Source organism: Vespa velutina, chromosome 10, assembly GCF_912470025.1.
Source record: "Vespa velutina chromosome 10, iVesVel2.1, whole genome shotgun sequence".
Lineage (NCBI taxonomy): Eukaryota > Metazoa > Arthropoda > Insecta > Hymenoptera > Vespidae > Vespa > Vespa velutina.
In genome coordinates this window covers 5465556-5478132 of record NC_062197.1, presented here as the reverse complement: position 1 = coordinate 5478132, position 12577 = coordinate 5465556, and the positions used below count along the sequence as shown (strand labels likewise).

The following is a 12577-nucleotide window of genomic DNA, read 5'->3' as shown; positions in this document are numbered from 1 at the left end:
ATAAACATATTTAAAATGAAACAGATTTATCATGCAGTATTAGAAAACATTAAATATACATGCGTAACATATATTATTATCATTTTGACAAATAATTTTAAATACATCAAATTTTCTATAAAAAATAATGGCCTGTCTCCTAGTATTTTCAATACTATTATTTTTTATTTTTAAAAGTAATTCATAATGCTAGTAATATTAATCAGAAGTACAAAAATTATTTGTACTTTTTCTTTATAGATATCATTTAAATTCTACAAGCTAGTGGGAGAGATGAAGCAAAAATGGATAGATAAGATTTAATGTTACTATCTTTCATAGCCAAATATCACAGCATAGTTTACGATATGACAAAGTGTGATAGCAAATGATGTAGTTGCTCTCATTTATGTTCAAATGAAGTATTAAAATAATTATTTCTTTTTCTTCTTATAAAATTACATTGTATGTCATTTTCATAACATTATACTCTTTGAAGCCTATTCTAACTTTATTACATTTAAAAGGAATATTTCATATTATACAATATTTATTTGTATTTTTCTTTCTTATTACTTTCTTATATATTTCTTATGCTCTACTTCTTATGAATCATTTATGTCCAAAATTATTCTCCGAGATCAAAAATAAACATACTACAATATACTCAATATATTTTACGCGCGAGTGCTTAACTTAAGCTGGTTTTCTGTGATTTGTTTCAACTCTGTAAGCTTTACTTTCATTGGCTGAAGATTTGTACCCATCCATTCATCAATCATAAACGGAAAGAAGATACTTTCCATTTGAACTCTTAAATATCCCTCCAAAGATGATAACTCCAATAACAAACTATATATAAACTTTAATGAATTATAATAATTTTGATATAACAAAGCTATGTTATAAAGCGTTATAATACTTACTCTGTAAATGCAGGTATTAAACTCTCCAATTGCATAGGATTTGTATGATTGTTAGCAACTTGCCATGGATTCATCCAAGTTAATATTCTATTTAAATTTATATTCATATAAGATGCATATATGTATATATATGTATATATATGAAATAATATTATATAAAACTCATACAACAAATAATGCTAATATATTCTACAAACTTCCTTATACTTACTGCTCGCTGACTATAATATTGTGATATTTAGTTTTGAAATTTATAAACCACTCAATACCAATTGCCACTTGCCATCCAGGAAACAACAAATTATTTGGTATTGATGCTGGTCGTGGCTGAGGTATTATATGCAATGGATGATCTATGTATCCTAGGCTCTTAGCAACTTGAATATGTACTTGTTCTGAGTAACCATGGAGCCATACTTTTAAGCACAGTGCTAATGATGGTATTGCTGTAGGCAATAACTCACACATTGTAGCATAATGATCATACCTGAGTACAAAAATAATTTCCAAGAAACTATTATTACGTATAATTTACGAAACATTTACCTTGACCATCCAGTGAATGCTGTTCCACGAAATTCATGAACTTTATTTACATTAATGCCTAATTCTTCTAACCATTTCTCATGATTGCTTATATGGTTTCGAATTATCGGGATATGTTGACAAGATCCAGTAGCACCTTTAAATGCAGTTGCTGCCCAAATGTGTGGAAATATAGCGCTATATTTGTCCCAGATATCTGAGAAGAACATTGATTTATAATTTTATTGTATTTATTTGCATAAATAAATCAGGCTATACCTTGAGGTAGAGCAAAATTATCTCTAGGGTTGTAGTGCCAAATCATTGGTTCAACATATTTCCCTATATAATGTTCTACAATCAAAAATGATATAATTTCAGTAATTGAAAAAAATATTGATCATTTAATAAATAGAATTAATTCAAATACCTTTCAGCACCTGAAAGTCTATTGACCTCAGCATATCATCCCAGATTATTATCTTCAAATAAGGATATGTTTCTTGTATATATTGTGCAATTGCTAAAATGTGCTCCAAGTATAAAGACGGTTTCCCATGTTTACTAGCTGCAGCCCGTTTAATACAAACAGAGCAAAGACCAAGATGCCAGACTTCATCAGCACCTATGTGTAAGTATTGTATATCTGGATGAAAGCTCACTATTTGGCGAATTAAAGATGTTATCAATGGTAAAGTTCGTGGATTAGATGGACATATAGAGCTTGGGAAGCGTTCTACTTCACGTAAAGACCGCCATTCATCATGTTTGAGAACAAACTGCAACAGTGCATAGATATAAGTTAAAATATGATTCTATCTATACTTATTGTCATTTATTACTATTTATTTATTCACCTCCATATGTCCAAAAGTTTGTACCAATGGTACAACTGCCAAACCACAATCTCCTGCTATCTGTAAGATTTGCCTTGCTTCTTGAACTGTATATCCGCTGGCCAAATTGATCGGTCTGTTGCTTCCTATTGGAATAAGCTCTCGATTGTACGGGAAGGTATCTTCCCATTCTAAGAGTAACCCAGTAGCACCCCATGCTCTTATCAAAGGAAATAACTGTAATATGTGATATAAATAATAATTATCAGCTAATATTATCAATCCAATTATATATTAGCATACATTCAAATGTGTAATTATATAGTATTGTATTTAATATTAATTTATTTTATGTAAGACAATAAAGTTCAAAACATCATTATAATAACTAAATTTACCATGTAAATAGAATTTCCTGATAATTATTTTTTGTTTAACTTAAGCAATTAAATCATAAACAACAATTAACTAAAACTCGATTTAGTTATGAGGAATTGTATATAAATAAATATTTCAAGTGTCACTTAACTTTTTTTTAAGTCTGAATGAATCACGTTACTATGCATTCGTGCGTGACGCACATTCCATTGTCGCGCCAAATTTACATACATAGAATTGTCGTTTCCCTTTCTTTCTTGCCTTTATAAATCTAAGAATGAAGGAAAACTAAAGTTTGTTCATGCAATATAAATGAAAATATATTTCTATTAATTGTACAAATAATGATAGGATCTATTATTGCAGTGCGTTATTTAAAAAGAAGAATGTGAGAAACAGATATGTACGCATGAAAGTATATAAACAGAATGATTGTTTATTTGTTCGACAAACCTTTTCGAAATAATTAACTCGCGGAGGAGCGCCCTTCAAATCAAGGTGGACAAGTCTGGAAAATAAATTTTATTTTTCTATAACATAACATTTTAAGAATTATAAAGATTTCTCAAAAATTTATAACACGATGTTTACCTGTGCGAGCCAAACGTCAAGGCGTCCATCTTTTCTCCATCACTACAACGTTAATTAATGTAACTGTAAAAATTTATCTACGCAAGTAATTGATAAAAAATAATTTTCAATAAATATTTTATATTTATAATGCTTTCTTATGTCATTTCTATTTATAATTATTTTTTCCATCGACAATAGTTTATTCGATAACCTATCGTGGAAGTACGAGATATTCGCGCCATTTAAATTTAAATGCAAGTAAAACATATATGTATGTATAACTGTTACTTTATATATCAATGTCAATACGAAACAATCAGTTTACATAATTTAGCAAAGAACGACTAATATGTCGATCGGTTATGCGTTCTGATTATTATGATGATTGTGTGTGACGATTGAAAGAAGGAAATAAAATACATATGGATATATATATATATATACATACACATATACATATTTATATATATATATATATTTAAGATTTTATGAAAGTGTATAATGAATTTTGGAAACATAAACATTAAAAAAAATAAATAAATAAAAAAAATTAAAGCATATTTTAAAATAAAAAAGAAATCTATATTCGATGAAATATAATTTTATTTTTTATTATACGATATCAGCCTTATAGGAAGTGTTACAACTGCTGTGTAAAGTGTTAATTCTCAAACATGAAGCATATCGGTCATATTTCTAACAATTACACGAGTGATTATATTGTGCAGTTGTGGCAATTTTTGTGATTAATCTGTATGTCTCAGGTGACATTAGTTCACGCAATTACTATTTTTTTTGTATTTTCTCATAATACCATCGACCGAGATCTTTCATCTCTTTTTTTTTATCTACATACACTTCAAAATAGAATTAAACTTATGTAGTAACACTTCGGTTTACAATTGTTGACAGAGGATCGTACGTTGAATATGTAATTATTACATATCTTTTTTTTTTGCATTTTAAAGCTTGTAGATTGATCGTTATATTGATCTATCGCGTATAATTTATAACATATGTCCCTCTTAATATCAATTTCCCGATAAACGCATAGGAAATTCCTTTCGCGGGACGACGTACTACGCGTAATATCCTTGTCAATGAACACAATACGGAAACCCGTTTTAAGTAGAGTACAATAACATAAATTGCTAGTTTTAACATAAAAATACAAGAACAAAAAGTGCAATGAACATTTGGCACTTCGGTTAGGATTGCTTTCTTCTTTCTTTCTTTCTTTTTTTTTTTTTTTCAAAAAATAAAAAAAACCTATTAAAGCAGAAACCACTACTACTAAAGAATTAAAATTGTATTCTTTTCGCATCTTTCACTACGAAAAATATACCCACGCGATAAATTACAAAAACGTATTTTTTTCTATAAAGCATCTTTAAAATCTACATCACGACATTTAAAAAAAAAAGGTACAACGGGCAACCACAAAAAATTTGATAAACAGTGATTTTATTATATACAGTCGAGCGAAAAGATTCGCCTTAATTGGATAAAATTATTATCCTCCTCGCAATACGTTTGTACAAAATTGTTTCATCCAAGGACTGCTGACCCAACGTACCTCGAATAAAAAGTCATTAATGTCAAATAGCAAATGTATTAAGTCGAAAATTTAATTAGTTAACGAATTTAAATAGATCGAATTTTTAATATGATAATTAACGAAGTACGGTGTCATCTATCCTTGGCGTCTTATGTATAGACATGTCAGGTCAGAAATATAACAACAGTCAGCGACATACAAAAATTGTGATCTGTCATTTAAAAAAATTGAGCTAATCTTAAAACTATCCTTACATTATTATTTAGGACACAAACGAGGGAAGTGATCGCCAGAGGCACTCAGCTTAGTTCATCAAACGCAAAAATATGTCGACACTAAACAAATTGTATAAACACGCTTACTTTGTATACTTTGATAATTTACAATTAACAGTTTAGATGACGTCACATTTATCTATACTAATAAAGCAATATCCTTTACTTTTACAGTTGAATTGTAATTGTTATTTTTCGCTTGCCTTTCAATTGTAATTAATTTGATACTAACGCATAGATCGATAATAACCATTATTTGAATTTTCAATGGCATTATATGCCTTATCTGCAGTTAAATATGTAGAATTTTGTAGATAACTTCAATTTCAATATTCTCAACATTATTTTCAATATTAAAACTTCATAATTATGCGTGTCTGTTGATACATTAAGAAATTCAATACGTTTAAGAACTTAAGTCTATAGCCCATCATTAGTCGTGATAAATAAATTAATTATTACGATTAAACATTTACACCTTACTATTTCGTCCATATTCCAAAATTTGTTTATGATAAAAAAGCAAATACCTGAAAAACAAAACGATCTTTCTACAGTTCCTTAATCATAATATAAGGTACATTATGTTTATGATTATGAACTCACCCTTCGCTAGTTAAGACATCTTTTAATTTTGCTCTTGTTATCAAATGGTCATCGCATTTAAACCATTGATCCCTTTGCTGTCTTATGAAAGCTGTATAATGTCCTGTCTCAAGAGAACCTTCGTGATTTATTACAGCAAACAATGAGTATCGGTTGTCGCTGAACGCCATATCTTCTCCATTTTTTGGCAAGCCATCGATCATAGCGCTATTATTATTACCATTACGTCTGTGTGACATGAAAGGAGTCATGTCTAATTGTTCCGGAAAAGAAATGAATGTAGAGATTTTTTTGTCTTGAATGCTGGAGTGTTCAAATCGCTTCAGATGAAAACTAGCTACGATCGGTAGTTGCTTCATTGTTAATTGCTTCGTACTTTCTTGATAAGTTTGACAATTACTGCATTTAATTTTTGCACTAGAGCCTAAATGTTCTGCGCGCGTAAATCTCTCTAAACAATCTAATAACGAGGTAGGAGGTCCAGAATTATCGGATCCTGATGCGCCAGCCGCGGTACCTAAATCCAAAGATATGTCCCAGAAAGGATCTATCGTAGTCGAAACTCCACTAAAAAAATAATGAACAATGGTGAGAATATATACGTTAAATGCATTCCAATGATTTTTAATAATAATAAATAATATCGTACTTGCATGCCTGACAAACAACATCACTCTGAAGTCCACCAGTAAATATTTGATCGATAATGCAGTTACAGTGATGAGGGTTATCTTTTACCAAAATTGGTGCAGCTTCGCAATGTCTATGTAAGACATCCAAAGTAGCGATAAAAAATTCGTGCGCATCTTGCTGTTCATACCCTGCTAGATGCCTCGCATGTGTCCAGATTAAGTGAAGTAGTTTATGAAGCGTTAGAGGTGCTTTACTACCAGAATAAAATTCCTGAAAAAGGTGGGACACTTCACAGACTAGGCAGCGAGTGGGTTGTGGGCAGTGATGACGGTCAGCCAGGAAGTAGTCTCGTAATAGTGGAGTATGTATCAATGCCTGTACAATACAGTTCATGAAACATGTGCTGCCAAGATTTATAAGTCCTCTTAGACCTAAAGCATCAAGAAACTTTGTGTCAACATCTTATATGATGATTTTACTCTTAAATTATCTCTTACATATTCATAAATATACATTTTTCTACATTTAGTAGGCATACATAGCTCTAAAAAAAAGTACCTATTGTAGAATTTTCTACAACACGCCTTCGCCGTGGATGTTTTCTCAATAATTCTGCCTCTATTTGAGTAGGTTCCCAAGCACGATAAAATTCTCCAAAGCTCAATGATTTTGCTGATTCACTCCATTGTGCTTTAGCAACAGATAACAATTCTCTATCATAAACATAATCGCCGCATTGGAAGCACAAAATATTACCATAACATAAATCCACAGCTGAAACACGCATAAAAATTTGACATTTTTAATATTTTATTGTGGTATATTACAATGAAATCATTAAATTATTAATAATTATAATATAAAGATATCCATTAAATCTATTACCTAAAAAATGTTTCTTCGTTTTTGCATGCTCCTGTATGTGACCCTTCACATAGCAACCGAAAAATATACAATGGAGACAAGAATGAAGACGATCTTTGTAAGTTTTACAAGTATGACACAAGCAGCTTACAGCCTGCAAAATAGAATTAATTATTATATATAAAAGTTACAGTAAATATGTAAATATAAAAATTAATATTATTATAAATTTTTAATATCGTTATTTCTGCAAATCGAAAATCCGATGGAATAATAAATTAGCAAAAAAAACACTATTATTTTGTTTTCCGTGTGAATTTAAAAACCATCGACCATCAAAAAGATATTTTGATATATTATGACAACGTAACATCTTCAAAAAAATAAATATAAATTACAAAAACGTAGTAGAATTATCTTAATTATCTGTTTATCTTTTATAATAGAATTATCTTAATTATATGTTTATCTGTTTATCTACAATCTCCAGTCCAAATTCCGCGAAACTTTATAAACCTGATTAAAGCAAAATGAATACATTATTTTTTGTAAGAAAGCTAAAGGTACATAGATCAATGTTACGTCCCTGAAAATCGTGAATGAACCACACATAACCAAAGAAAAACGTGAAGTAGCATACATACATATATGATATTATAAAGCAACATAAAACAGATGTTACGTTAGGTCGTCGATTTCTCTATCATCGTCTACATGATCTATGACTCGAGCAGTCAAGAGTCAGAGACAAGATCAAAGATAAAGAGAGGATAAACGTAGTGAGGAAATGAGACAGCAAAAGAAAGATAAAGATAAATAAACAAAATGGAAAAAAAAATAGATCAGGATATATAAAGGATTTTGCATAAATAAAACCAGCATTCCTTTCTTTCTTAAATTTGTTCATAACAAAATGTAAATAATGAAAAGCCCACCATAAAAGTTCCCCCAACATAGGGAAATTCGATGGTTGGAAAAAAGATAAGGAAAACTAACTAGCGCATGGTAGGTAGAAAGAAAAAGAAAGATAGGTAGCGACGGCGCGTTTGTCATGTATAGGTAAAATATATATATATATAATAAATATATGTAATATATATATATATATATATATATACGCATATGAATAAAAAGATAGAGGGAGGTTGAAAAAGATACAGAAAATTGGTAGGAATCGCGCGTGATAAGAATAAAAATATAAAGAATTATAAAAAGATAATAATAAAAGTTTAAGTTGAATGGTGAACCACGCGAAAAAAAAAGATAATCGCACCTTCCTTACGCGTGCCTCGGTTGATGTGCTGGTCACGAAATAGGAGTGTATCACTTTGTATGGCTGGATGCCCTTCGCTGCTTTGAAATTATTCAAGTGTATGCAGCCATGGTCGCTCATCTCAGGCTCGCAGCTTGAGCGACGTTGGCGTGCCTCCACGACGTCGTCGTCCTCCTCCTCCTCCTCCTCCTCCTTTCCACTATCGTCCTCAGTCCTATGAGGACGTCAACGCCGACGGCACCGTCGATGCCAGCAGTGACCCTTGACTTGCAAGACGGATTACCTTCGGTGTTATTCCTTCTCTTCCTTCTCCTCCTTGCAAGAGAATCTGACAACGTCGATCGGGAGGAGATCAACGTAGGAGCCTCCCACCGGCGCGACGCGCACGACGGCGACGACGACGACGACGGCGAGCCGACGACGACGACGACCGAGGCGACGACGTGGAGTGCTTGCTCGACGACAGCAACGGAGGCGACGATGGAGGAGGCTCCTCTACGCGGGGGGTAGCACGCTGGCTTTGGTATAAGCGCGCGTGTCGTTGACATGGAAAAGCGCGTGAGCTTTGGAAAAGAAAGATCTCGAGGGTTTTGCCCTGTCCTAACAAAAATTACTACGTGCGATCACGTCTTCGTCTTCGTCTTCGTCTTCGTCTTGTCTCGTCTCGTCTCGTCTCGTCTCGTCTCGTCTCGTCCAGTCCCGTCCCGTCCCGTCTCGTATCGTTTCGTTTCCTATCGCTGTCACACGGCGCCTATGTCTCCCCCTAGACACCAAAAGAGATTCGAGAGAGAAAGAGAAAGAACGCGCGCATGAGAGTGAGAGAGAGAGAGAGAAAGAGAGAAAGACTGAGGCAGAGACAGAAAGAGAGGAAGAGAAAAAAGATAGATAGACAGATAGACAGACAGACAAAAACAGCACACTTTACGAGAGAATCGTCGAGAAACGATTGTCGAACCAAGAACGATGGAGATAACGGGCCTTCCGATGAACGAAATCGACGCTCTCGTTCGTCCTTTCTCCTATTCCACGTTCCTTCACCCGGCTGTTCACGGACACCAGCCGGTCAGTGCAGGCGGTGCCGGTACGAAGTAGCCTCACTTTTATCCCCACTACTACTATCATCATTTCACATTAAAACAGGAACGTCACTGTCAAGGGCGCGTTCTCGGGGCTCCCTATGATCCCTCCAACATCGATTGTATATCATTACAACCTTATTCTTTCTACTAGTGATTTTATTGGTTGTACCCTTTGTTTATTAAACCAATCGCGTTGTAGCGTACAAATAGCAAGAATAGCGATTGGTTTTTTAATTAATTCTTATTCTTTCAAGAAAATAATACTCTTTTCTCTATTTTTATTATTTAGAAATCTCAAATAATTTATTAAGCCAACAATATTAGTATTTTAATTGTGGCGACAAATTCATAATTTCATCAAATACATTTAATGTAACATTATAAAACAATTCGATCAAGAATACAATATTAATTTGAAAGATAAATGTTCGTTAGAAATAAACTTCAAATAAATAAACTAAAAATTAATATCTTTCAAACAATTCTGTAAATTGTAAATAAACACGTTTTAAAATTTTGTATGTGGCGCACCCTTTCGAATAATTTCGCATTATTGCTTTTACGCGGTCCATGTGGTCTAATGTGGTCTCGAATATTAAGTGACAATATAGCGGACGTATTTGATTTTGTTTAAATCATAAGTGACATTATTTTTAGTATAATATAATGGAAGAAGTTACAAAGTGCAGTTACATCAATTGTCGTGATCTTCGAGAAAAAGAACAAATATTTCACGAATTACCAGTAAGCGATATTGGTTTATGCGTTAAATGGCTGGTAAACAGTGGTCATGAATATTTAATTGGACGCGACTTTGCAACTTTACGATCGATGAAATTTTTTGTATGTAGTAATCATTTCAAAAGTGATTCTTATTTAGCTAAGGGAACGCTGAAAGAAAATGCTGTACCCCAACCATATTGGTATTCTAATACTGTTGGAAGAATTAATGATATATCTTACGTGAGTCATTTTTTTATACAATTATATATGTAAATGAAATAAACATAAATATATTGTTAAATTATTTTGAAATGTTTTAGATTGAACACGAACCGAAGTTCGATCAAGTTACTGGAAAAACATATATGCACCGTGCTCACAACATTTTTCAATTTAAAGAACAAAGTGCAAATGTAGCAGATAATACTACTTTTCATGAGGAAGGCTGGTGTAGAACTTGTGCTATGAAAAAAAATAATGTAGTTAATATGACATTAAAGAAAAGAAATACTGAAATGAGTCTTCTTTCAAAACTAAAATTATTGATAGAAATTGATGATGAAGATACATTGCCACTAAATATGTGTTATGATTGTGTAAAAAAATTGGAACAATCCTTTCAGTTTTTTCAACAAATTTATATAGCAGACAATACATTGCGTCATATTTTTCCTAAAGGTCAATTAGATAATGATTGCTATGGTATAACTATAGATAGAGTAGATGGCTGTGTTAGCGATATAGAATTTGATCCGATATTACCGTCTAATGAAGATGATCGATTGTCAATGAATCATGAAAGTAATAATATAATAAAGCCAAAATTGTTAGATACCAAAGATAGTGAAAGATCTTTATCTAAGAAAGTCTCAACGAATGAAAAATTGTTAAAAGATACATCTGCCAGTGATAAGTATGGCACTGTATTTTCATTACTTACAGATACTTGCCACAGTGATGAAGAACTTCATTGGACAGATGTTTTAAATGCAATAGAACGCCAAAAGATTACATTTTTGCGAAGACAAGTACCTGTACGTAAAACAAAAATATCTTGCGAATTCTGTATTAGCAAATTTAGATTAAGACGTCAGTTGAAGACACATATAATTACTCATCACCCTAAACTGATTAGAACTATGTGTATGGATTGTATTACCTATTATGAAAATGAACTCCTTCTCTTAGAACATCGTGCTATTGAACATAATGATGATCAGTGGTATAGATGTGATTATTGTCAAAAAGTTTTTTCTAGAAAAAAGGGTTTGAGACTTCATATCACTAGATCACATGCAAGAAGAAAGTGCTATTCATGTGATTTATGTAATCAACAATTTGTATCAAAACAAAATTTATCTTTACATATTGAAAGTGGTCATCTATGCGTGAATATAAAAAAGGAAAAAACGCTTGATGAAACGCTTAAAGATGTGTGCATGGTTAGCTTTGATGTTGATAATGCTAATCAATCCAATAATTTAAAGACTCCTATGGAAGAACAAAAGATAGCAGATGTATCTATAGATAAAGATTTTAATCATATGGAATTATCGTCCACTTGTCCTAACAATGAATCACAATCCATACACTTAGAAAATGCTGTTCATTCTGTTGTCGAAGAACTTATTGAAAGCTAATGTTTTACTTACTTTATATATTCATGTATATTTATATACATGGAAATGTATGTGGGACTTTATGATTAGAACCAATAAATGTAAAGTAAAGAGATAATTGATATCTTGCAATAACTACGAAATGTGATAATTTACGATTACAAAGAAACAGATATTGAAAGGTATCCCCACATAAATTGAAACACTACAATTATTTAAAATATATACTCTCTATAATTATATTATAATTAAAGAATAGTTAATTAATTGCATACACATTATATATCTTCTTTTTTTTTTTTTGACAATAAAGATATTTGCAAATAGAACTTTGATGAATGCATGAATTTTCAATCTAAATTATTGTAAGAAGATCAGTCTCTTTTCTAAGGGCGTACATGACATTTTCTTTCTCAAAAATATCGATTTTTTTTCTTTTTTCTAGAAGTATATTTCAACAATATTTAATCAAAAGATAAGATAAAAATTTTTTAAAACTACTAAGTTATAGCGATAATAGCAATAATGCAATCAGATAATGCTCTCAAATCGAATAACCATTCTATCCCCTAATTTTTCTCTACTATTTTATTTTATTGCAATTCTGCTATGTATGTAGCAATTTTATATGCATATATATATATATATATGTATATATATATATATATATATATATGTGTGTGTGTAAAATTTGCAAGTGTTAGAAAAAAATTTGAGATAAAAACATCTA

General features: G+C 31.5%; 3 protein-coding genes across 6 annotated transcripts; 1 reads left to right on the top strand and 2 right to left on the bottom strand.

Moving 5' to 3' along the window:
• Positions 1-26: 26 nt before the first annotated feature.
• Positions 27-3298, bottom strand: LOC124952493 (hexosaminidase D-like). Of its 2 annotated transcripts, none has more exons than XM_047502466.1 (9): positions 3236-3297; positions 3098-3152; positions 2288-2503; positions 1861-2209; positions 1710-1784; positions 1452-1647; positions 1117-1392; positions 906-992; positions 27-831 (listed from the first exon to the last, which is right to left on the bottom strand). In XM_047502466.1, the coding sequence occupies exons 1-9, from the start codon at positions 3262-3264 to the stop codon at positions 657-659; spliced, it is 1458 nt and encodes a 485-aa protein (XP_047358422.1). In that variant the 5' UTR covers positions 3265-3297; the 3' UTR covers positions 27-656. The 2 variants fall into 2 exon arrangements, with proteins under 2 accessions (XP_047358422.1, XP_047358423.1); XM_047502467.1 differs by having other exon boundaries at positions 656-842; positions 3236-3298.
• Positions 3299-4155: 857 nt separating this feature from the next.
• On the bottom strand, positions 4156-9551 carry LOC124952665 (ubiquitin carboxyl-terminal hydrolase 22). 3 transcript variants are annotated; one of them, XM_047502857.1, is made up of 7 exons: positions 8427-9549; positions 7175-7307; positions 7046-7063; positions 6848-6979; positions 6306-6720; positions 5657-6223; positions 4156-5580 (listed from the first exon to the last, which is right to left on the bottom strand). In XM_047502857.1, exons 1-7 carry the CDS (start codon positions 8544-8546, stop codon positions 5523-5525), a joined length of 1443 nt encoding a protein of 480 aa, XP_047358813.1. In that variant the 5' UTR covers positions 8547-9549; the 3' UTR covers positions 4156-5522. The 3 variants fall into 3 exon arrangements, with proteins under 3 accessions (XP_047358813.1, XP_047358814.1, XP_047358812.1); XM_047502858.1 differs by having other exon boundaries at positions 6477-6720; positions 6848-7063; positions 8427-9551; XM_047502856.1 differs by having other exon boundaries at positions 6848-7063; positions 8427-9548.
• On the top strand, positions 8270-12176 carry LOC124952664 (transcription factor Ouib-like). The gene is made up of 2 exons (XM_047502854.1): positions 8270-10468; positions 10549-12176. Exons 1-2 carry the CDS (start codon positions 10172-10174, stop codon positions 11866-11868), a joined length of 1617 nt encoding a protein of 538 aa, XP_047358810.1. The 5' UTR covers positions 8270-10171; the 3' UTR covers positions 11869-12176.
• Positions 12177-12577: the final 401 nt, after the last annotated feature.